This window comes from Dendrobates tinctorius, unplaced genomic scaffold (assembly GCF_039654945.1).
Source record: "Dendrobates tinctorius isolate UK_male_01 unplaced genomic scaffold, ASM3965494v1 ptg000228l, whole genome shotgun sequence".
Taxonomy (NCBI): domain Eukaryota; kingdom Metazoa; phylum Chordata; class Amphibia; order Anura; family Dendrobatidae; genus Dendrobates; species Dendrobates tinctorius.
Window position 1 is genome coordinate 215,921 of NW_027361895.1, and position 24,704 is coordinate 240,624.

The window sequence follows — 24,704 nt, forward strand, 5'->3', positions numbered from 1 at the left end:
GGGTTAAATCAGTGTCTGGAGGATCCGCCACAGAAAAAAACGTTACAAGCTCCGTTTTGAAATCTTTGAGGATGGTGACGGACAGCAACTTTTTGCGGATCCTCACAAAAAACGGATGCAACGGACAGCAATCCGTCACAATCCGCCATTAATGCAAGTCAATGGGGAAAAAAACGGATCCTCAAAAAAAATTTGAGGATCCGTTTTTTTCAAAACCTGGCGGATTGTGACTGATTGTAAAAAACGGAAGTGTGAAAGAGGCCTTAGGGAGGGGGAGATGAAAGTTAGAGCCAATTTCAGGAAGTGTCATGGGCAGTTAGAGAAAGGGTGGTGAAGTGACAGATGAGTTTGCAGGCAATAGACTGCTAGGGACAGTGTGGTCATGTTATTCGGGGCAGTGGATTGCCAAAGAACCCACCCATGTGAGTTTGTTTGTCAGCATGGGAACCTCGAGATGAACATCATTGTTTTTGGGTGCACTAAGCCTGCGATGTTGCAGTGAAAGATTGACTTAAACTCTCAGAGGCAAAGGGTGATGGAATCTGGATGCATTGCCTAAGGTGGAGAAGAATTCCTAGTGATAGAGGATTTAGCAAGAGGGATGCTCTACCCATACCAAGAACTAGCGCTGAAGTTAAGTCTGGTAACTGTTGGAGAAACTGTAACCCATTGAGCTTTATCCTGTATGCCTGATTGTAATGATCGTAAGCTGCCAAGTGAAAGTTTGACTGTTTTAACAAATTCAATGTCCCCTGGATTGTGGGCTCCGAATGTTCTGGAAGTTGAGTAAGAGTGAGTGTGATGCACCCCATACACAGCAGCACAAAGGGACTGAGACACATTTTGTCTGTAGGATGCCAGAACATGCAGAAGCAGCAGCTCGCCCATGACTACCTTGCTCAGGAACCCTGTGCCCATTCAGTGCCGGCTTCATTGTCCTTTCCTTCAGACGTATAACTAATCAAGAGAAAGTGAGTAGGATGGGGGCACCCAGCTCTGACTTCTCTGTGATTACTTATACATCTGAAGGAGGTGACAGTGAAGCCAGCACAGATTGGGCACAGAGTTCACATGACATCAACCTCATGTGAGCCCTGGGAATACGAGTGTCAACATATCTGGAACTGCTCTGGCACGAGAGGTGAGTATAAGTGTTTTCATTTTAATTGGGATAACCATTCAAAATGAGAAGGGGTTGTCCTAGTAGCCCCTTTAGTAGTGTTATGAAGGCGTTCAGGACAGTACTGTAGAAGCGGCACCTGGGAGAAAACAAACTATATTCCTACCAGGAGCTGCCAGCTTTCAGTCATGCTGGTGAGGATGAAGCAATTACAGTCACCGCTCCTAGCACAGAGAAGCTGTGACCATGCCCCGGCACTAAGCGATCGCTGGCTGTACTGATGCATTGCACTGTTAACTGTCAGAGCTGGGGCATGCTTACAACTACCGCTTTCAGTGCTGTGAGTGGAGAATGTCGCTTCACTGGAACGTCTGCATCACTGAAAGCCGGTGGTTCCCGGGAGAAATACAGCTCATTTTCTCCCAGGTGTGGCACTTTCAGTACAGCAGTCGTGCACATTCATAATACTATTAACCTGCAGATTAACCCCATAACTGCAGGTTAATAGTGTTATCGGACCTCACAGGTTCCATTTAAACAAAAAAAAGATCAACTTAAAAAGTGGTGCAAAATGCCTAGAGAATAAGGTGCAAATACTAAAGAAGCTAAAAAGGAGCACATTACTCCAGAAAACTGGAGAAACAGCAATTATAAATTGAGACCTTTGTTGAGGTAGAAACCTTCTAACCTTTATATAATGAGGATATCCCCTTATTATGGATGCAGTAATGAATTCAAACAGATTATTCACATCTTCCCATCATTTCACTGACCTTTCCTGTCCTTATAGATGTCCCATTTGGGCGTAAAAGGGCATTGATTATTCAACCTGGGGATCCTGATCTTTGGGTGACTGCTCCTTTGAAGAATTCAGAAATAAATTTCCGCTGCTAGCAGAGATGTAGCAGCAATAATTCAATGCTATCAGTTTTTGCAAAACTTAACTAATTCTTTATTTGCCTCGTATCTCTACATTAGCTCCTGCAGTGTAGGAGTCTAGGATTCCCATGCTTACCTGAAACCTAAGGATAACCATTAGATCTGGGTCACCCTCCCAGGGCTGTGGGGTATTCGGTAGCCCGATGAGCTTCAATGATAGATGTCACGGCAGCTGGGACCCAGCCCGTGGCCCTGGGCGCCCATTGTAATAGGGGAATGTTCAGTGTGCTTATGATGAGTTATTTGTGACGCCACCTGTGGTGTTCGGCAATAGAGATGTAAGCCGACGCTGCAGACAGATCCTCTGGGACAGATGGTGTGGTGCAGCAGTGATTTTATAGCCCTCCACAGGCAGGGCTGTAGTCCCAGGGCAGTGTAGATGAAGTGACACTTAGATGGTGTAGTGTCAGACGCAAGGGATGTAGCCGTGCTGGGCAGGTTGGCGCAGGAATAAGTAGAGGACACCAGGGCATGTAGTTCTAAAGCTTTACTCACAGTCTGTTGCAGGTACAGGTGCCCGCATCCGTGCCGTGTCTTCCGGGTCAGGAGCTCAGCCAACTTTCAGGCAAGATGAAGTACTCCTTTCCAACACTCCGCCAGCATATGTGTCTTTTCTGAACGTCTCCTCTTATAGCGCCTTTGAATGAAGTACTTCTGGTACTGAGTTACACTGGAGTTCCTCCTGTCAGATGTTCCTATGAACTCTACTTGTACGGCAGAGAGCTGTAGCCTGCTTCAGGGACTCCTTACTACCTAGTCCCGGCTCACTATCGTTGCTGTTGTGCCCCCAAGTCTTGTGTGGGAATAAAGTGGTCACTACTTCTATTCCTCCGGTGTCTGCTGCACGAACATTATTATCTGTACAACCTCGGGGACCGGACCCCGGCCTTGCGCTTAGAACTTGAAAAGGGTTCTCCTCTAACCCTGGTCCTTGTTCTCTTATTCTCCTTACGTTCCGTACTAATCTTACTTACCAATGGAGAATCAAGCTTCCTTTCTCTGTTTCTTTCCTGTGCCAGCAGACCCAGATCACTGTGGCCTGCTGCAGCACTTCCTTCTTCCATCCCTCTCCCGGGGATCTTCTCTTTTTCACTCTCTGTCCTTCTACATCCTCACTCACTGACTGAATGAAAGACTGACTGACTGACTCAACTCTTCCTGCTCTTTTATATGAACTAAACTCCACCCACCTCCCTGCACGTTTCGTGTTCCAAGCAGGGAGCCACCAATGGGTGCTTTGCTACACTCCAAGCAGGGAGCCGCCGAAGGTGCTTTGCTACACTACTTTGTGGTGTGGGGTGCAGGTGTTGGAGTGTGGTCAGGTGTCTCCACCTTACCTGGATGGTGGGGCACCACACCTCAGGAGGAGGTGCAGTACCTCTGCGGCGACTGAACCCTCAGGGGTGCCACAGATCTGCCATAGATCAAAGACAAGGCATGGTCTAGCAGGCAGCCTGTCAATTTAATACTGAGTGGCTGGTTAATGCTCTGTACCTCACATGTAGTGCAGAATATTACCAATGCCATTAGAAGATCAATAAATATTATTGAAAATAAAAAATCATTTAATTTAACAAATAAAACTGAAAATAGAAACATGTCTGGCATCATTGCATCTGTAATGACCACTGCAATAAAAAATATTTCATTTTTTATCCTGCATAGTGAACACCACTAAAAATAATGAAAAAATCCAGCAGCATTTCTATTTTTGTACATTCCACCTCAAGTAAAATGGAACAAAATGATTATAAAGGCACTAGATGGTGGCCCGATTCTAACGCATCGGGTATTCTAGAATATGTATGCAGTTTCTTTATGAAGATTTAATAATAATGCAATAATGCATCCCCCAATCCTGGTAAGCATGGTCCTCTCACCCCCAATCCTGATATGCATGCTACGCCTCACCCCCCAATCCTGGTTTGCATGGTCCTCTCACCCCCCCTTTGGTGGTATGCATGGTCCCGTCACCCCCCCTTTCCTGGTATGCATGGTCCCGTCACCCCCCTTTGCTGGTATGCATGGTCCCCTCACCCCCCTTTCGTGGTATGCATGGTCCCCTCACCCCCCTTTCGTGGTATGCATGGTACCGCTCACCTCCCTTTCGTGGTATGCATGGTCCCCTCATTCCCCTTTCGTGGTATGCATGGTCCCCTCACTCCCCTTTCGTGGTATGCATGGTCCCCTCACCCCACTTCTCATGGTATGCATGGTCCTCGCACCCCCCTTTCGTGGTATGCATGGTACCCTCACCCCTCTTTCCTGGTATGCATGGTCCCGTCACCCCCTTTGCTGGTAAGCATGGTCCCCTCACCCCCCTTTCGTGGTATGCATGGCACCCCCTCACCCCCCTTTCCTGGTATGCATGGTCCCGTCACCCCCCCTTTGCTGGTATGCATGGTTCCCTCACCCCCCTTTCGTGGTATGCATGGTACCCCCCTCACCCCCTTTCATGGTATGCATGGTCACCTCACACCCTTTCGTGTTATGCATGGTCCCCTCACCCCCCTTTTTATGGTATGCATGGTACCCCTCACCCCCTTTTGTGGTATGCATGGTACCCCTCACCCCCCTTTCGTGGTAAGCATGGTACCCCTCACGCTCCTTTCCTGGTATGCATGGTCACTCTCACCCCCCTTTCCTGGAATGCATGGTCCCCTCCCCCCCTTATCCTGGTATGCATGGTCCCCCTCACCCCCCTTTCCTGGTATGCATGGTCCCCTCACCCCCTATCCTGGTATGCATGGTCCTCTCAACCCCCTATCCTGGTATGCATGGTCCCCCTCACCCCCCTAATTCCTGGTATGCATGGTTCTCTCACCCCCCTATCCTGGTATGCATGGTCCCCCTCACCCCCCTTTCCTGGTATGCATGGTCCTGTCACCCCCATTTGCTAGTATGCATGGTCCCCTTACCCCCCTTTTGTGGTATGCATGGTCCTCTCACCCCCCTTTTGTGGTATGCATGGTACCCCTCACCCCCCTTTCCTGGTATGCATGGTCCCATCACCCCCCCTTTGCTGGTATACATGGTCCCCTCACCCCCCTTTCGTGGTGTGCATGGTCCCCTCACCCCCCTTTCGTGGTATGCAAGGTACCGCTCACCCCCCTTTCGTGGTATGCATGGTCCCCTCACCCTCCTTTTGTGGTATGCATGGTCCCCTCACTTCCCTTTCGTGGTATGCATGGTCCCCTCACCCCCCTCTCGTGCTATGCATGGTCCCCTCACCCCCCCCTTTCATGGTATGCATGGTCCTCTCACACCCCTTTCATGGTATGCATGGTACCCCTCACCCCCCTTTGCTGGTATGCATGATCCTGTCACCCCCTTTGCTGGTATTCATGGTCCCCTTACCCCCCTTTCATGGTATGCATGGTACCCCCTCACCCCCCTTTCCTGGTATGCATGGTCCCATCACCCCCCTTTGCTGGTATGCATGGCCCCCTCTCCGCCCTTTCGTAGTATGCATGGTACCCCTCACCCCCCTTTCGTGGTATGCATAGTCCCCTCACCCCCTTTCGTGGTATGCATGGTACCCCTCACCCCCCTTTTCTGGTATGTATGGTCCCCCTCACCCCTAGGAAACTACACACATACAAAAAAAAAACATTTATATTCACCCATCTTTCCTGTGGTCCAGCGCTGTCCCGTTCTACCGGAGGCTGGGGGAGGATTGTGGCACTGGCGTTGGAGTACCCGCATGCCCACACCGCACTGTCCGGCGCCATTTTCCTGAAGACATGTTGCAAATGTGTCTTCAGGAAAATGGCGCCGGAGAGCGCTATGCGCAAGCGCGTACTCTGGCATCAGTGCCACACTCCTCCACCAGCCTCCTGCCCCAGTCACCGTAAGAAGAGAAGCGCCGCGGCAACGCTCCTCCCTGTGAGGTAAGTATGTAAGTATGGCGCCGTAGATCACGATCTAAGGCGCCAAACCCATTATCATACAGTATCTCTCTGTTTGTCACAGAAATCCTGTGTCGCTGATTGGTTGCGGCTGGCCGGGCTCAACCAATCAGCGACGCGGGATTTCGGTTACAGACAGACATGATAAGACGATTATGTATATAGATGTACCCTAAAATAACACCAATAAAAACTACAATTTGTTATGCAAAAAAAAAAGCCCCTATTAAACTCTGTATTTCGAAAACTGAAAAAAAGCTCACTGAATATATATATATATATATATATATATATATATATATATATATATATATATATACACATACACTGCTCAAAAAAATAAAGGGAACACTCAAGCAGAATATAACTCCAAGTAAATCAAACTTCTGTGAAATTAAACTGTCCACTTAAAAAGCAACACTGATTGACAATCAATTTCACATGCTGTTGTGCAAATGGAATAGACAACAGATGGAAATTATTGGCAATTATCAAGACACCCACAATAAAAATAAAGAGAACACTTAAACAACAGAATATAACTCAAAGTAAATCCATCTTCTGTGAAATCAAACTGTTCACATAGGAAGCAACACTGATTGACAGTCAATTTCACATGCTGTTGTGCAAATGGAATAGACAGCAGATGGAAATTATTGGCGACTATCAAGACACACTCAATAAAGAAGTGATTCTGCAGGTGGGGACCACAGACCACATCTCAGTAACAATGCTTTAAGGCTGATGTTTTGGTCACTTTTGAATGTTGGCTGTGCTTTCACACTTGTGGTAGCATGAGACGGACTCTACAACCTACACAAGTGGCTCAGGTAGAGCAGCTCATTCAGGATGGCACATCAATGCGAGCTGTGGCAAGAAGCTTTGTTGTGTCTGTCAGCATAGTGTCCAGAGGCTGGAGGCACTACCAGGAGGCAGGCCAATATACCAGGAGACGTGGAGGGGGCTGTAGGAGGGCAACAACCCTGCAGCAGGACCGCTACCTCAGCTATAAGTCTATGCTGTCGGTATCACACCATATTGCCAACTATGGCTCGTGATCTTGGGTGCTTATCCAGGAAAACACAATGTATACGAATCCATAAAGAAGAAAGTAGGTAGCACTCACCAATCTTTAGAGAAATTCTGTATTTTATTGGCAAATGTTAAAACATTATGGCCGGGGAAGTGAGCACAGGAGTGAGCAAAAACTGACCATGGCTGTTTCGCGCCGAGTAGCACTTCTACGGGTCAATTGGTGGAAGGATGTGATGGTGGAAGAAAATCCCCCGTCATTACAATGCTCCTCTTTCCACAGTTGTTGCCATAATGAAATTAAATACATAAAAACAATTAACCCCTTTCTTCCATTGGACGTACTATCCCATCCATTTGACCTGGGACTTAATTCCCAAGGAGGGGATAGTATGTTATAGCGTATATCGGGGCCATAGGAGAGAAGTGCGCAGGGAGAGGGATCCTACAAACCAGTTAGACACTCCTAATCAACTCATTCCCAGTGTTAAAGACAGCTGTCTTACATAGTTGCCTTTACAAAAGACTCCTGCCCACAGACTCAATGTAAGACTCTTCTGGAGTTGTGAATTGGTCATGAGTGGCTTGACACAAGGAATGTGACACTTGTAGCCCATGTCCTGGATACGTCTGTGTGTGGTGGCTCTTGAAGCAATGACTCCATCAGCAGTCCACTCCTTGTGAATCTTCCCAAAATTTTTGAATGGCCTTTCCTTAATAATCCTTTCAAGTCTGTGGTTATCCCGATTACTTATGCACCTTTTTCTACCACACTTTTTCCTTCCACTCAACTTTCCATTAATATGCTTGGATACAGCACTCTGTGAACAGCCAGCTTCTTTAGCAAGGACCTTTTGCAGCTTACCCTCCTTGTGGGGTGTGTCAATGACTGCCTTCTGGACATCTGTTAAGTCCGCAGTCTTCCCCATGATTGTGGAGCCTACTGAAACAGACTAAGGGACCATTTTAAATGCTTAGGAGCCTTTACAGGTGTTTTTGTTAATTATTCTAATTTACTGAGATAAGGACTTATGAGTTTTCATTGGCTGTAAGCCATAATCATCAACATTAACAGAAATAAGCACTTGGAATAGATCACTCTGTCTGTAATGACTCTATATAATATATGAGTTTCACTTTTTGTATTGAAAAACTGAAATAAATTAGCTTTTTGATAATATTCAAATTTTGTGAGAAGCATATATATATATATATATACATACACACACACACAAATGAATGCCAAAATTGCATATTTTTGTTCATCCCCTACACAAAAATGTAAAGAAAATGTGATTAAAACGTAATAAAGTAATATATATATCACAAAATGGCACCATTCTTATTATTTGCATCTGTGCCTCATTTGAAGTGGCACGATGATTTTATAGGCCGCTGCTGCCTGACACTGGTTACTACATTTAGCTAAAGGGGTTGTCCAGGCCTTCGCTACAAGTCTGCAGTTACTCTGACTGCAGACTTGTGAATCCTCACTTTGCATGCACTGCGCGCTGAGAGGATTCTCCAATGCCAGCACTGAGAGTGGCAATCATCTGACTCTAAGTATGCGATTTGCCTACTCGTGGACACATTCTGACTAGACTGTTTTCAGACTGACTCAATGCACTTGCACTGAGCAAGGCTGCAACCATCTAGTCAGAATGGGATTGGAAGTATGCATATCACATACTTGCGGTAACATGGTTGCTGCTCCTAATGCTGGCACCAGAGATTCCTTACAGCACACAGTATAAGCGATGTGAGGACTTACAAGTCTGCAGTCACATAGAGTGACTGCAGTCTTGTAGCTTAAGCCCTGACAACCCCTATAAAGAGGTTGCCTGGAACTAGACAATTGCTGACATCTTCATAAAATAACTGACACCCCACAACCTCACCGATCTTCTGAAATCACAACCAGCGGTTGCCAGATATAGGGAGTGTACAGGACAGAACATAGCAGCCTCGTACATCGCTTATATCTGGCAACTCCTGGACTAGATACTAGATCAGTGGTGATGCCAAGGGTTATATTGATGTTCCTAGACAGCCTATCTGTATTCCTAAGCCCTTTTCCATTTTGGTGTTTGAGTAGGTTCACATAACCAATTTTTCCATATCCAAGAAAAATCGTCCGATTATTCTGATCAGCGTTTGATCATAGTTCAATCAGAGTGGCATTGTTTTTTATCCTCCCATTCTATTAAACCGTGAAAATCACACTGTAGTTGGATATCATCTCAGTGTGATCTAATTTTTTTCACAGACCTATACACTTGCATTGCGGATTTTGATCCACCACTCACATCAATATTATTATTATTATTATTATTATTTATTGTTATAGCGCCATTTATTCCATGGCGCTTTACATGTGAGGGGGGTATACATAAAAACAAGTACAATAATCTTAAACAATACAAGTCATAACTGGTACAGGAGGAGAGAGGACCCTGCCCGCGAGGGCTCACAATCTTCAAGGGATGGGTGATAATACAGTAGGCGAGGGTAGAGCTGGTCGTGCAGCGGTTTGGTCGATCGGTGGTTACTGCAGGTTATAGGCTTGTCGGAAGAGGTGGGTCTTCAGGCTCTTTTTGAAGGTTTCGATGGTAGGTGAGAGTCTGATATGTTGTGGTAGAGAGTTCCAGAGTAGGGGTGATGCGCGAGAGAAATCTTGTATGCGATTGTGGGAAGAGGAGATAAGAGGGGAGTAGAGAAGGAGATCTTGTGAGGATCGGAGGTTGCGTGCAGGAAAGTACCGGGAGACGAGGTCACAGATGTATGGAGGAGACAAGTTGTGGATGGCTTTGTATGTCATGGTTAGGGTTTTGTAATGGAGTCTCTGGGCAATTGGGAGCCAGTGAAGGGATTGACAGAGGGGAGAAGCTGGGGAATAGCGGGGGGACAGGTGGATTAGTCGGGCAGCAGAGTTTAGAATAGATTGGAGGGGTGCGAGAGTGTTTGAGGGGAGGCCGCAGAGCATGAGGTTGCAGTAGTCAAGGCGAGAGATGATGAGGGCATGGACTAGGGTTTTTGCAGATTCTTGGGTGAGGAATGAACGGATGCGTGAAATATTTTTGAGTTGAAGTCGGCAGGAAGTGGAAAGGGTTTGGATATGTGGTTTGAAGGAGAGATCAGCATCAAGGATTACTCCGAGGCAGCGAGCTTGTGGGACTGGGGAGAGTGGGCAGTCATTTACTGTAATTGATAGGTTCGTAGGGGGGGTCACGTGAGATGGGGGAAAGATGATGAATTCTGTTTTGTCCATGTTGAGTTTCAGATATCTAGTGGAGAAGAAGGATGAAATAGTGGACAGACATTGAGGGATTCTGGTTAGTAGGGAGGTGATATCTGGTCCAGAGATGTAGATCTGTGTGTCATCAGCATAAAGATGATACTGAAAGCCATGAGATTCTATGAGCTGTCCCAGGCCAAAGGTGTAAATAGAGAACAGCAGGGGCCCTAGGACTGAACCTTGTGGGACTCCGACAGATAGGGGGCGAGGTGAGGAGGTGGTGTGTGAGTGGGAGACGCTGAATGTCCGGTCTGTTAGGTATGATGAGATCCAGGAGAGGGCCAAGTCTGTGATGCCGAGGGATGAGAGGGTCTGTAATAATAGGGAATGGTCCACTGTGTCAAAGGCAGCCGACAGGTCCAGGAGGAGGAGGACAGAGTAGTGTCGCTTGCTCTTGGCAGTTAAGAGGTCATTGGTGACCTTAGTAAGGGCAGTTTCAGTGGAGTGGTGTGACCGGAAGCCAGATTGTAAGCGGTCGAAGAGGGAGCAAGAAGAGAGATGGGAGGACAGTTCAAGGTAGACGTGTTGTTCCAGTAGCTTGGAGGCGTATGGGAGAAGTGATATAGGGCGATAGCTAGATACAGAGGATGGGTCAAGAGAGGGCTTTTTGAGGATAGGTGTGATGGAGGCATGTTTAAAGCTTGAGGGGAAAACACCAGTTGTTAGTGATAGGTTGAAGAGATGGGTTAGGGTTGGGATGAAGACTGTGGTGAGGTTCGGGATGAAGTGGGATGGGATCGGGTCGAGTGCACAGGTGGTGAGATGTGATCTTGAGAGTAGAGTGGAGAGTCGATCTTCTGTAATGGTGGAGAAGTTGGTTTTGAAGGTGGAGGGCTGGGAAGTCGGGAGGAAGGGCTCTGGGGGTTGTTGACCAAAACTGTCCCTGATGTTATCAATTTTCTGCTTGAAAAATGAGGCAAAGTCTTCAGCTGAGATGAGTGGGGAGGGAGGAGGTGCTGGGGGGCGGAGGAGAGAATTGAAGGTGTTGAATAACTGTTTAGGGTTGTGAGACAGGGAGGATATGAGAGATGAGAAGTAGGTTTGTTTAGCTGTGGCGAGTGTGGTCTTGAAAGTAGTGAGGGACTGTTTGAATGCGATGAAATGCTCGTTGGAGTGGGATCTTTTCCATCTGCGCTCAGCAGCCCTGGAAGCTCGCCTCAGCTCTTTGGTCAGGCTGGTGTGCCAGGGCTGTCTGTTGATTTTGCGAGTTTTGGTATGTGTAAGTGGGGCAGCGGATTCCAAAGCTACAGCTATTGTGGTGTTATATAGAGCGGCAGCGTCATCCGCATTGTGTAAGGAACTTATATCTGTAAGAGGGAGGAGGGATTCAGAGAATGAGTGTAGGTCAAGGTGTTTAAGATTCCTTCGAGGGTGTGAAAGTTTGTGGGGTGGGGATTGTAGACATGGAGTGAAGAGGGAAGAGAATGTGAGCAGGTTGTGGTCAGAGAGAGGAAGAGGTGAGTTAGAGAGGTTAGATAGGGAGCAGAGGCGGGTGAAGATGAGGTCCAGTGTGTGGCCATCTTTGTGGGTGGCTGTAGAAGACCATTGAGTGAGGCCGAAGGAGGAAGTGAGAGATAGAAGTTTAGTGGCAGCTGAGAGGGAAGTGTCAATGGGGATGTTGAAGTCGCCCATGATGATAGTAGGGATGTCCGCGGAAAGGAAATGAAGTAACCAGGTGGTGAAGTGGTCAAAGAAGGTGGTGGCTGGCCCTGGGGGGCGGTAGATGACAGCCAGTTGGAGGTTGGAGGGGGAGTAGATGCGCACAGAGTGCACCTCAAAGGAAGGGAGGGTAACAGAGGGTGGCAGTGGGATTGGGGTGAAGGAGCAGGTATCTGACAGGAGAAAACCAACTCCTCCACCATGTTTGCTGCTGGGGCGGGGGGTGTGAGAAAGGTGGAAGCCGCCATACGAAAGTGCAGCAGGAGAGGCTGTGTCAGAAGGGGTGAGCCAGGTTTCGGTGATGGCGAGGAAGGAGAGTTTGGTAGTAACAAAAAGATCATGGATGTAGGAAAGCTTGTTGCAGACAGAGCGAGCGTTCCACAGAGCTCCTGTTAGTGGGACTGGGGAAGCGGGGGCTGGGTGAATGGGTATAAGGTTGGAGTGGTTACGGAAGGTTGTGATAGAGCGTGGATGGGAGGTAGAAATGACTGTGGGAATGTGGTGAGGAGGACCAGGATTTGGAGAGATATCACCAGCAGTGAGAAGGAGCAGAGAAAGTGTTAGCAGGTGGGAGCAGGAGAGGGCATGAGGGGGCTGTCTGTGTTTGGAGACAGAGGATTGTATGTTAAGGAAAAGTTTTGAGGCGGAGGTGAGGTGGATGGGGAGGATTGAAGAAGAGATGAACAGTTCCTTACTAGGAGTAGGGATTAGGGGAATTAGCAGAAAGTGAAGGATTATTGGGGTGAAAGTGAAAACAAACAGAAACATTGTTTACAGTGACTGTGTCCAGTTACCTTCAGTTCCCTTCTGTCCCAATATAGGACTTGTTTCCATTTGATAAAGATTGGACATCTGCATGGCCCAATAGATCATCAGAGGGACAAGTGCTATCCATGAAAACCACAGATAGCTCTTTTCCGAGAAAATCGATCGTGTGCCTGATCCATTAGAAATGGATAAATTAATTATTAAAATGACATGACAAAAACTCACCTTACTAAAATTTTGCATCCACATACTGCCAAGATCACAAGAGCAACCACTATAAAAAGAACCAGAATACTCAGCATCACAGTATTTGGAACTAGAAGAAAAATAGAAAATTAGGCAAAAAAAATAATCATACAAAAACAGGCAAAAACGTATGTATTACGTAAGAAAGCAAAACAAGCAAATTCACACTTTTTTCTAATGATCTAACCAATGTAAGTACCATTTATGCCCAAAAATTCTAAGAGTTACACCCTTATGGGGTAAACAGAAAAATTACATTTGCAAGCTGTCAGAGAAAATAATCTGCTTCATCAGACAGTCAACATGCCTGATGAAGGATCCTCTGTGCTTTGGAAGCTTACAAATATAATTGTTCTGGTTAGCCAATAAAGGTATCACTCTTGGAATATTTTTGGTTTTTAGGCCTAAAGGTATTTGCATAGCTTTTTCTGGCTAATCCAGTATCACAATATAATTTTTCATCAGTGTTGCTCGTTTCAGGGGCCCGGTTAGTTCTTGCGTGCTGTGCTCTGTGTGATGTGCACAATGACAGTGCACATTCTATATCTGTCTCAGATAAATAGTAACAAGCAGGCAACAGAGCACAGTTTTACAATATCTAATGTGCAGAGACCAGTGCCAGCCCTGCAAGTGACGTCACTGGTCTCAGGACAGAGGGTAGTCTGACTTTGCTCTTTGTTGCCGGTTTGTTACTCCTGATCTGAGCCGGTGACATACAGCAAACTGTCAGGGCTGAATTTTAGACCTAGTCCATCCCTGGTCACAGGACAGCCCTATCCTCTCACCATTATAAGACATAAACAATGTATTTTTGTTTTTCTGCATACTTTTATACAGTGCATAGGATATTATTTAATTTGCCTATATTATTTGTAATTTTAGTCATTGTTGCTAGTAAAGAATCTTATCTTAAGAATAGTGCAGTTATGAAAATACCTGCTTTGGTGTGAAAAGTCTGCACATTGCTCCATTCACTCCAGGGCCCCTGGAAGCAGTTGTTGGTATTTGTCTGATGTAACCGTACTCTTACTTTCACAGAGTAATTACTACTAGGTTGAAGCTGAATTCCCGATTTGAGTAAAATGAAATCATTCTCTTCTGGTTTGGTGACACCTGGGCAGTCGAAAGCAATCTGTTGGTAAAAAACATATGGATATTATTAGACTGTCTTTACCAATGTCCAAAAAGACTATAGATAATGTAGACTTCCCCAGACCACCCCCAGATGAAGTCTTGATCGCGAAACCCACATTATATTAGAATTATAGGATTATTTTCACAGTTAGGACTTTTAGGGCAGAGACACACTGCTGCATTTCTCATGCGAGAATTACATCGTAAAACCCGCACTGGCTGTCGGCTCTCCTGACCTGAGCTTGACAGCTGCATAGTAATCCATCACGCTGTCATGCTCAAGTCAGGAGAGGTGCTGGCCAGTCCGTGCTATGCGATGCGATTATCGCACGAGAAATTCGGCAGTGTGACTCCAGCATTACTCATTTGCGAGAAAAACGGACGACTGTAATCCAGTAAAAAATCTGATTGCACTCTGACCAATGTTATTCAAGGGGTAACATCTCATCTGCGATTTTTTTTCTCGGCTGAAATAGGACTGAGAAAAAAGTTGCAGCATTCTGCAATTTGCTGCATATCTCGGATGAGATTCACCAACGCAAGTCAATGGATGCGAGGAAAAAAAAAATCGCACAGCACTCGGATCATGCGAGTGCTGTCCGATTTTAATGCACAGATGTCCTTTGAAAAGCCGGCAATTCATATGCAGGTACAGTAAAATCACACTGACAGGTTAGAATAGAATAGAAAGAATACATATACTGTATATATACATGTCAGTGACACACACACATATATATGTATTTATGATGATAGATAGATAGATAGATAGATAGATAGATAGATAGATAGATAGATAGATAGATAGATGACAACAGGTAATTCAGCAGCCGCTGTAGTGTAAAGTCACAGCAGGAACCGACAGGATAGAGAGATCATGCATGTCTTCAGTCTATTGTAAAAAAGGGGGTTGATTGACCTCATGGAGATCAACATCCAACACTGCGGAGACACCATCACATGTTTCTCAACGCAGTGATTCTAGAGCAATGCCCCCATCCCTTATGGGAAATATGCAAAAACATGCAAAACACAAGCCGCGGAGACACCATCACATGTTTCTCAACGCAAGCAATGACTAGCCAGGTCTTTCCCCGGGAGGGAACAATCACGGGAAGGGCAGTCTCCAATGAAGGAAACCACCTATGCCAAAACATGGTATCCATCCACAGACAGCTGTTTCTTTTTTTTTTTTTTAAACCATTCAGGTTAGTTATAAACAACTCAATATAAGCTCATCAACTTAAACGTCGTTGTTTCAACTCTCATCATCATGGTTCATATTTATTTTAGTATAACAAACCAAGGGTATACACAAAAGACATTCTGAACATCAATAAACATCACTAAAATTCACTGATATTTGATCAGGTGCTGCCATTTTTTAAATTTCCAGACACCCTCTGCATCAGAACCACCACCGCCTTCGCTGTCTAATTTATAAAAAAAGTATAATCTAGCAAGGATCAGCCCGACACACTTATTCACAGATACATGCTTCTCTTTGAAAATTCCTAAATTCCTCACATCCCACAAACTCTGCATCACACAAGTCATAATTAAACATAGGATTCTATTTTTCACACGACCACATGCACCAATTCCAAACATCGCAACACACCAGTCAATAAAACTCACACCTGCTAACTCCTTACACAACCCACCTACACACTTCCACACACTGCACGCGTAATCACAGTCCCACATAGTATGCCACACAGTCTCACATCCACCACATCCTTTCCTCGGGCACACATCAGTTCTGGTCAGACCTCGTCTCTTCTGAACCTGTCGCACAGGCAAAATATTGTGCAAGGACATCCATACAATATCCCTTTGTCTATTAGACATCCCGTGCGTTTCCAAACTCTTCCATGCAACCGAAACTTCATTCCCTCTCAACCCCACAATATTACATTCCACATCATTCTTACGTATTATTTTCATCACATTCTTAGCCATTCTAAAATCATTCATTGGTACACTCAGTAAATCATGCTTCCTCACAAACTTCTCAATCACCTCATACCAGACTGGACACTTGAAAGCAACAGGCACTCTAGCATCCCTCTTTCTCCAACATAAGCCATATAACATCCAACCAGCAAAATAACTTGCCATATACGCTCCCTTATTTCCTTTATTCAGCAAAATAACAACAGTTTTGATATACTGAAGCCCCAGAAAAATCTCAATGCTTGGAAAGGCCATGCCACCATGGTGACACGCCTTGAAAAGACTCTCTCTCTTAAGTTTCTCTATTTTACTGCTCCAGAAAAAAGTAAAAACTAACTTTTCCACTCTTTTTATTTTCCTACATGATGGTGGAAAAACTGTTGCAATAAAAAGCAAAATCGGAAGAATCACCGCTTTTATGACCAAAATCTTACCACTCAAGGTCAAGTCTCTCAGTCGCCAAAAATGTAACTTACGCACTATGCGCAATCCACACTCCTCCCAGCTCTCCTTACCTTCCAAGTCCTTATTAAATAATACTCCCAGCACTTTGATAGCACCCTCCTCACACTTTACCCCCTCCATTTTAACCCTGTCATCCCAAAAACATTTAAAACTACATTTATTCCAATTCACTCTAAAGCCAGATGCACCACAGAAAAACTCCAGAAGCACCATAACCCTACTCATAGACGCAACACTTTCACTCACAGCCACAACATCATCCATATATCCAAGAACTCTCACATGCTTCCCACCACTCCCAGGTACCAACAAACCTCGCATCATTTTATCACGTCTCACCAAGCACAACAAAGGTTCAATCACACATACAAACAAGACAGGGGACATGGGACACCCCTGCCTTACACCAGACTTAATATTCACTTTCTCACTCAACCACCCATTAACAAGAAACTCACTTGACACACAATCATACAAACACATTATCCCATTCACAAATTTTTGAGGAAATCCCATTCTATCCAGAACTTTAAACAAAAACACATGCGAGACCCTATCAAACACTTTCTCAAAATCAATTGACAGAACCATACATTTCCGTTTCCTTCCCATGCAGTCTCCAATCAAATCCCTTAATAACAATAAGTTATCACTCATACTTCTTCCAGGCACAGCACACATTTGATCCTCATCCACAACACTACCAATCACCTCACGCATACGATTCGCCAATAATTTGCTATAGATTTTGTAATCTGCGTTCAGCAATGTTATAGGTCTCCAATTCTCTAAACACTTTCTCTCACCTTTCTTATGCACAAGCACAACCACCCCCTCTTTCATTGATTCACACAACTTACCACTCTCCCACATATACTTACATATCTCAGTCAAATCAGCACCCAGGAAATCCCACGCCTTCACATAGAATTCTACCGGCAATCCGTCTTTACCTCGAGTCTTATTCTTTTTAGCACTCTTCATCACATTTTCTACTTCTTCCATAATTACGTCCTCATTCAAAATATCACATTCTCCACTATCCAACTTGTTCTCTAACCCATTCAGCACTTCTGAAACAAGACCAGAATCAATCCATTTTTTATCATATAACTTGCTATAGAACCTATTCACCTCCTTTATCACATTGTCACCTGACACACACAAACCATTCCTATCCAGGATTTTATCCATATCAGCCTTTCTCCCATTCATTTTCTTAAAAAAGAACTTCGTGCACTTTTCATCTTTCTCAAGATGTTCTGTTTTGGTGCGATAGATGATTTCTTTCCCTTTTTCATCCATAACACTCTTTAATTCACTCTTTGTCTCAGCCAGCAGATCAGACACATCCATGCCACTTTCTCCACACTTCCTTAACCAGTCTAAGCGCTTGTTTAAATAATTAAATCTACTCCGATAAATAGCAGCTTTTTTACAGCCCCACTTTTTGAAGAATTTTTTGCAACACACCTTAACCCAGTCCCACCATTCCAGTACACACGCAAAATCCCTCTTACATACTCTCCAATCTTTATACTTTATTTTTAATTCATTCATCACATCCTCATCTTCTAACAATCTTACATTCAGCTTCCAAACCCCACCCCCATACAAACGGTCATCAATCGCACTAAACACACCTCTCAAACACTCATGATCAGAAAAAGGTACAGCATTTTGTTCAAAATTCATACACAACATATTTTTGGAAAACAACATTTCATCTATCCTGGATGCAATACCACCCCTATCAGCATGGTACGTTGGCGGTGGTGGGATGCCAAATTTCAGAGCAGCAGCATCTAGAAGGGAAAAATCAGAAATAAGATTGGATAACTTTTTACCAGTTATGTCACAATTCCCTTCTGTGGTGCAATTAAAGTCTCCAACTAAAACTGTAGGCATTTTGCCCGGAAGAAACAAACTTAATTTTTCCAAAAGAGCAAGACGCTCCTTTTTCCTGTCGTGTCCTGATGGACAGTACACATTAATTCTAGCCAGCCACCCCCTATAGCTAACATGTGCAATTATACATCTACCCACCTCTACCACCATGTAGCTATCTAAACTAATCTCCCTGTTACCCATTAATATCCCTACGCCATCATTCCTATTAACACATGAGCCAGACCATACATGCTGTAAGGCCAGTCCTTATCGCTTGGAGCGTCCACAATCCCACATTCCTGAAGACAAAAGATGTGAGCATTCATCTGTTTAATATAATCTAGAACGATTGCCCTCCTGAATTTGGATCTAATTTGCCTGACATTCAGGGACGCAATGCCCCAACCAGCTTGGGGAGCCATAACATGACTGTGTTATTTACATGACGACAAGCATGCCACTTCCTCTTCAGCCGTTTTCATCTTCCATCTGGAACTGCAACTCCTTGAATCTGTTTACGTCTGCGGGAATGCCTAAAAAAGTATTGGTGTCAGGAGAGAAGACATTCTGAGGGTAACTACGTTCACTCACCGGACTTAAACCAACTTCACCGGGGTCTGCCCAATCCGTTCTGGGCTTCTTACAGGAATTTACAGGCTCCTCATCCTCAGAGGACCTCGCAAGAGTGAAGTCACCTTGATCTCCACAACTGGCCAACTCCTACTCAGTAGCAAACCAAGATACACTGGGGGTATCGCCAAGGGTACTCTCCAACTCCCCCTCCCCACAGACATCAGACTGAAGAGGGAGCTCACATTCAACATCAGTAGCTTCCAAAACTGCCACCTCTGGGCTGGGAGACTCCGTTTGGGGCAGGGCCTCCTCATGTGCATCCATGATTTCAGGTTCCTCAATAAGTTCTGGGTCTGAAACCTGTGGAATGTCAACAACAGCAGCAGGGGGTGCAGCTGCCCCACCTGAGACCTCAGCGTAAGACCTAGGACTGATCCTGGCCTTACAGTCCCGATACTTATGGCCCTCCTCACCACAAGCATTACACATAACAGGATTTGTGCAGTCTTTTGCCATATGGCCAGAAGCATTGCAATTCCTGCAAGTTGGCATCTCCTTGCAACTATCCTGGGTATGCCCGAAATTTTTACACCGCCTGCAATACATCGGGGCATCTTGAAAGAACAAAAAAACAGTATTTTTCCCAATTGAAAAATTAAGAGGGGGGTAATGGATGCCTCCCGGGCCTTGGGGATCCATCCCAAATCTCACAAAAAATTTGTACTTCCCAGTCCAGAGCCCTTCTCCATTCAGGACCCTGTGGGAGTACTGAACATAAATGCAATGTCTTTTCAAAAATAAAGCAATGTCCTCCAGGGAAACAAAAGGGTTGTGCATGAAAACTACAAGTGGGATATCTCCCTTAGAGTACAGCACAGTAAAGGTAAGACCTTCCAGCAAAGGATTTGCCACTCCAATTTTCAGGGCAGTAAACAAATTCTGGCAAGCCGCCATAGAAGATAGCACCAGTACATACCTGCCTTCTCTCCTAAACTCCTGCAGGCATATTATATCGGACTTCCGAATCTTCAGGATGTCATAAAACACCATGTTGACCAAATATCCCAGGGAAAAATGCAACTTCTTATCTTCAGCAATGTCAATCCTGAATCCATTTTTGACCCGGCTATCACCGGTCCCAGAGAATTGAAGTCGGACTCCCATCGTCCACAACTCCAAGGGTCTCCTCCCCGAAACCTCCTGGCTAATTCCCAAAAGCAGCGACCGGCTTAAGCCACCAAAGTGGCGATGCCGGAAGGCCAAGAGACAACACTCAAGGTATTCAGGAAACTCCGCACCTTATCAGTGTGGAGTAGGAAACTGGCTAGTAGGAGCAATGCCTAGTAAAGGCCTGTGAAAAATGAGGATGAATGAACTCATGGAGATCAACATCCAACACTGCGGAGACACCATCACATGTTTCTCAACGCAGTGATTCTAGAGCAATGCCCCCATCCCTTATGGGAAATATGCAAAAACAAGCAAAACACAAGCCGCGGAGACACCATCACATGTTTCTCAATGCAAGCAATGACTAGCCAGGTCTTTCCCCGGGAGGGAACAACCACGGGAAGGGCAGTCTCCAATGAAGGAAACCACCTATGCCAAAACATGGTATCCATCCACAGACAGCTGTTTCTGGGTATTTTTTTCAGTCTATTATATGTCAGCAAGCATATGTAATGGTATTTAGCTTATTCATCATACTTTGCTTGTCCGTTAATGTTGTGAGGTCATGTACCTTTTTCAAAGAGGTTTATGATCCATGTAGGCCTGCACACTTGTTTATCTGTTCACTACTTTTATTGTGTCCTGCTGTCTTAATTTAGTTTGATTGATTGATAACGATGTAAAATAGTGAGAGATCTTAGAGCTAGCCTCCTGTGTATTCAGACATAGTCTGGGTAAGCATTTATGCAGGGGTAACATTTATGTACATTTATCAAAGTACCTGACAGTTATACCATGGCAGTTAGACAGGTAGGACAATTAAACAAACCTACTCCCTGTACACTTGGATTACAACAAATATTTACTATATGCATTTGTATAATGTATTTCCTGGCTGCTGCATTCATTCACCATCCATGCATTAACTCTTTGCACTCCATCCATATCGGTTCCTCAGTCCTCTCCTATGTATAGCACTCACTCTCTAATCACATTGCTAAACTGCACAGATCCATTCAGTCCCACCATCCAACACAAGAGACGCTCTCACAAATAACTTACCCATCTGCTTACTCTATCTATACTCCTTCTAGTCGCAGAAGATATCTCTCCCAACCCAGGCCCCCCTTGTTATAGTAAGTCAAACCCCTCAACTGCTACACTCAGAAACCCCTCAAACCTCATTAATATTCCCTGCATGCCTTCTGTCTCTTTTAATTGTGCCTTTTGGAATTCTCGCTCAGTGAGTAATAAACTCGACTTCATTATTATTATTATTTATTGTTATAGCGCCATTTATTCCATGGCGCTTTACATGTGAGGGGGGTATACATAAAAACAAGTACAATAATCTTAAACAATACAAGTCATAACTGGTACAGGAGGAGAGAGGACCCTGCCCGCGAGGGCTCACAATCTTCAAGGGATGGGTGATAATACAGTAGGCGAGGGTAGAGCTGGTCGTGCAGCGGTTTGGTCGATCGGTGGTTACTGCAGGTTATAGGCTTGTCGGAAGAGGTGGGTCTTCAGGCTCTTTTTGAAGGTTTCGATGGTAGGTGAGAGTCTGATATGTTGTGGTAGAGAGTTCCAGAGTAGGGGTGATGCGCGAGAGAAATCTTGTATGCGATTGTGGGAAGAGGAGATAAGAGGGGAGTAGAGAAGGAGATCTTGTGAGGATCGGAGGTTGCGTGCAGGAAAGTACCGGGAGACGAGGTCACAGATGTATGGAGGAGACAAGTTGTGGATGGCTTTGTATGTCATGGTTAGGGTTTTGTAATGGAGTCTCTGGGCAATTGGGAGCCAGTGAAGGGATTGACAGAGGGGAGAAGCTGGGGAATAGCGGGGGGACAGGTGGATTAGTCGGGCAGCAGAGTTTAGAATAGATTGGAGGGGTGCGAGAGTGTTTGAGGGGAGGCCGCAGAGCATGAGGTTGCAGTAGTCAAGGCGAGAGATGATGAGGGCATGGACTAGGGTTTTTGCAGATTCTTGGGTGAGGAATGAACGGATGCGTGAAATATTTTTGAGTTGAAGTCGGCAGGAAGTGGAAAGGGTTTGGATATGTGGTTCATCTATGACTTCTTTTGAGGTCCATGCTGTCAGACTCTACATCCCCTTCTCCATGCGCGTGGCGGTCGTGTATCATCCTCCCAGCACTCCCATGAGTTCCTCGGTCACTTTGCCACCTGGCTTCCACATTTTCTCTCCTGGGACATCTTCATCCTATTCATGTGTGATTTCAACAATACCATTGCTTTTCCCCTCTCCCCATCTGCCACTCACCTTTTAACTGTAACCTCCTCTTTCGGTATTTCACAGCTTATAGAAATATACAGGCCATTAACACCAGGAAAATTATGAAGAACCTGCAGTCATCATTGGCCCCTATCTCCTCCCTCTCATGTCCTGATTCTGCACTGAAGCATTACAACGAAATGCTGCAATGTGGCCTGGATGAAATTGCACCTCATATACATAGAACAACATGGCACAGATGGAGACAACCCTGGCACACACTGCAAACACGTTTCCTACATCGGTGCTCCAGGTGCGCCAAATGTCTGTGGAGAAAATCCAATCTACCCGAAGATTTCATCCATTAAAAGTTTATGCTTAAAATATACAACACTGCCCTTCACCTCTCCAAACAAACCTATTTTGACACTCTCATCACCTCACTATCCAATAACCCTAAAAGTCTCTTTGACACTTTTCATTCCCTACTCAACCTAAGAGTGCAGACCCCAACCACTAATCTCCTCGCTGACGATCTGGCCAATTATTTCAAAGAAAAAATTGACCATGTCTGACACGAAATTATCTCCCAATCCCCTCATACCATGCACTGTCCTCCCTCCCTCACTGCATCTAGCTGACTCTCTGATTTTGAACAAGTAACAGAAGAAGAAGTAATCAGGCTCCATGCATCTTCTCACCCTACCACATGCACCAGTGACCCCATTCCATCACATCTCCTCCAGTCCCTTTCCCCTGCTGTCACCACTCACCTAACAAAAATATTCAACCTCTCTCTCTCTTCTGGTATCTTTCCTTCCTCATTTAAGCATGCCATCATACATTACATTACTTAAAAAACCATCCCTCGACCAAAAATGTGCCACTAAGTATAGACCTGTCTCTGTCTCTAATCTTCCCTTCATCTCTAATCTCCTGGAATGCCTGGTCCACTCCCGTCTTATCCACTATCTCTCAAATAACTTTCCTCACGACCCTCTACAATCCAGTTTCTGCTCTTTACATTCTACTGAAACTGCCCTGACTAAAGTCTCTAATGATCTACTAACAGCTAAATCTAATGGTCACTACTCCATGCTAATTCTCTTGGATCTCTCTGCAGCATTTGACACTGTGGATCATCAGCTCCTTCTCACTATGCTCAGCTCCATCTGCTCAAGGGCATCGGTCTCTCCTGGTTCTCCTCCTATCTCTCTGACCGCTCCTTCACTGTATCTTTTGCTGGCTACTCCTCCTCTCATCTTCCCTTTATGGTTGGGGTTCCTCAAGGATTAGTTCTAGGCCTCCTCCTCTTCTCTATGTATACTGTCCCTATTGGACAAACAATCAGTAGATTTTGTTTCCAGTACCATCTTTATGCTGATGACACCCAATTACACACTTCTCCAGATATCACGCCTGCCTTTTTAGAAAACTGTGGTGATTGTCTTACCGCTGTCTCTCACATCATGTCCTCCCTCTATCTGAAACTGAACCTGTCAAAAACTGAACTCCATGTGTTTCTTCTCTCTACTAATCTACCTATGCCAAACATTGCCATTTCCGTGTGTGGTTCCACCATTACTACACAGCATCATGCCCACTCTCTTGGGGTCATACTTAGAATCATAGAATCATAGAATCGTAGAGTTGGAAGGGACCTCCTGGGCCATCTGGTCCAACCCTCTGCTCAAAGCAGGATTCGCTAAATCATCCCAGTCAGATGTCTGTCCAGCCTCTGTTTGAAGACTTCCATTGAAGGAGAACTCACCACTTCTCGTGGCAGCCTGTTCCACTCATTGATCACTCTAACTGTCAAAAAGTTTTTTCTAATATCTAATCTGTGTCTCCTCCGCTTCAGTTTCATCCCATTGCTTCTAGTCTTTCCTTGTGCAAATGAGAATAAAGTTGATCCTTCTACAATGTGACAGCCCGTTAGATATTTGTAGACAGCTATTAAGTCTCCTCTCAGTCTTCTCTTTTGCAAACTAAACATTCCCAAATCCTGCAACCTTTCCTCATAAGACAGGGTTTGCAGACCGGTCACCATTCTGGTCGCTCTTTTCTGAACTTGCTCCAGTTTGTTGATGTCTTTTTTAAAATGTGGTGCCCAAAACTGGACACAATATTCCAGATGAGGTCTGACCAAAGAGGAGTAGAGGGAAATAATGACTTCACGTGATCTAGACTGTATGCTTCTGTTAATACATCCTAGAATTGCATTTGCCTTTTTTGCTGCTGCATCACACTGTTGACTCATATTCAGTCTGTGATCTATTAGTATACCCAAGTCTTTTTCACATGTGCTGTCACTTAA

General features: G+C 45.1%; 1 protein-coding gene across 6 annotated transcripts in view; it reads right to left on the reverse strand.

Moving 5' to 3' along the window:
- The window catches only part of LOC141059510 (uncharacterized), a 207,887-nt gene that overhangs the window by 11,483 nt on the left and 171,700 nt on the right, over positions 1-24,704 (reverse strand). For all 6 annotated transcript variants that reach the window (XM_073555678.1, XM_073555673.1, XM_073555677.1 and 3 more), the window contains 2 exons: positions 13,904-14,099; positions 12,947-13,037 (listed from right to left, as the gene is read on the reverse strand). In XM_073555678.1, the coding sequence (XP_073411779.1) occupies positions 12,947-13,037; positions 13,904-14,099 (287 nt within the window). The remainder of the gene's footprint in view (positions 1-12,946; positions 13,038-13,903; positions 14,100-24,704) is intronic.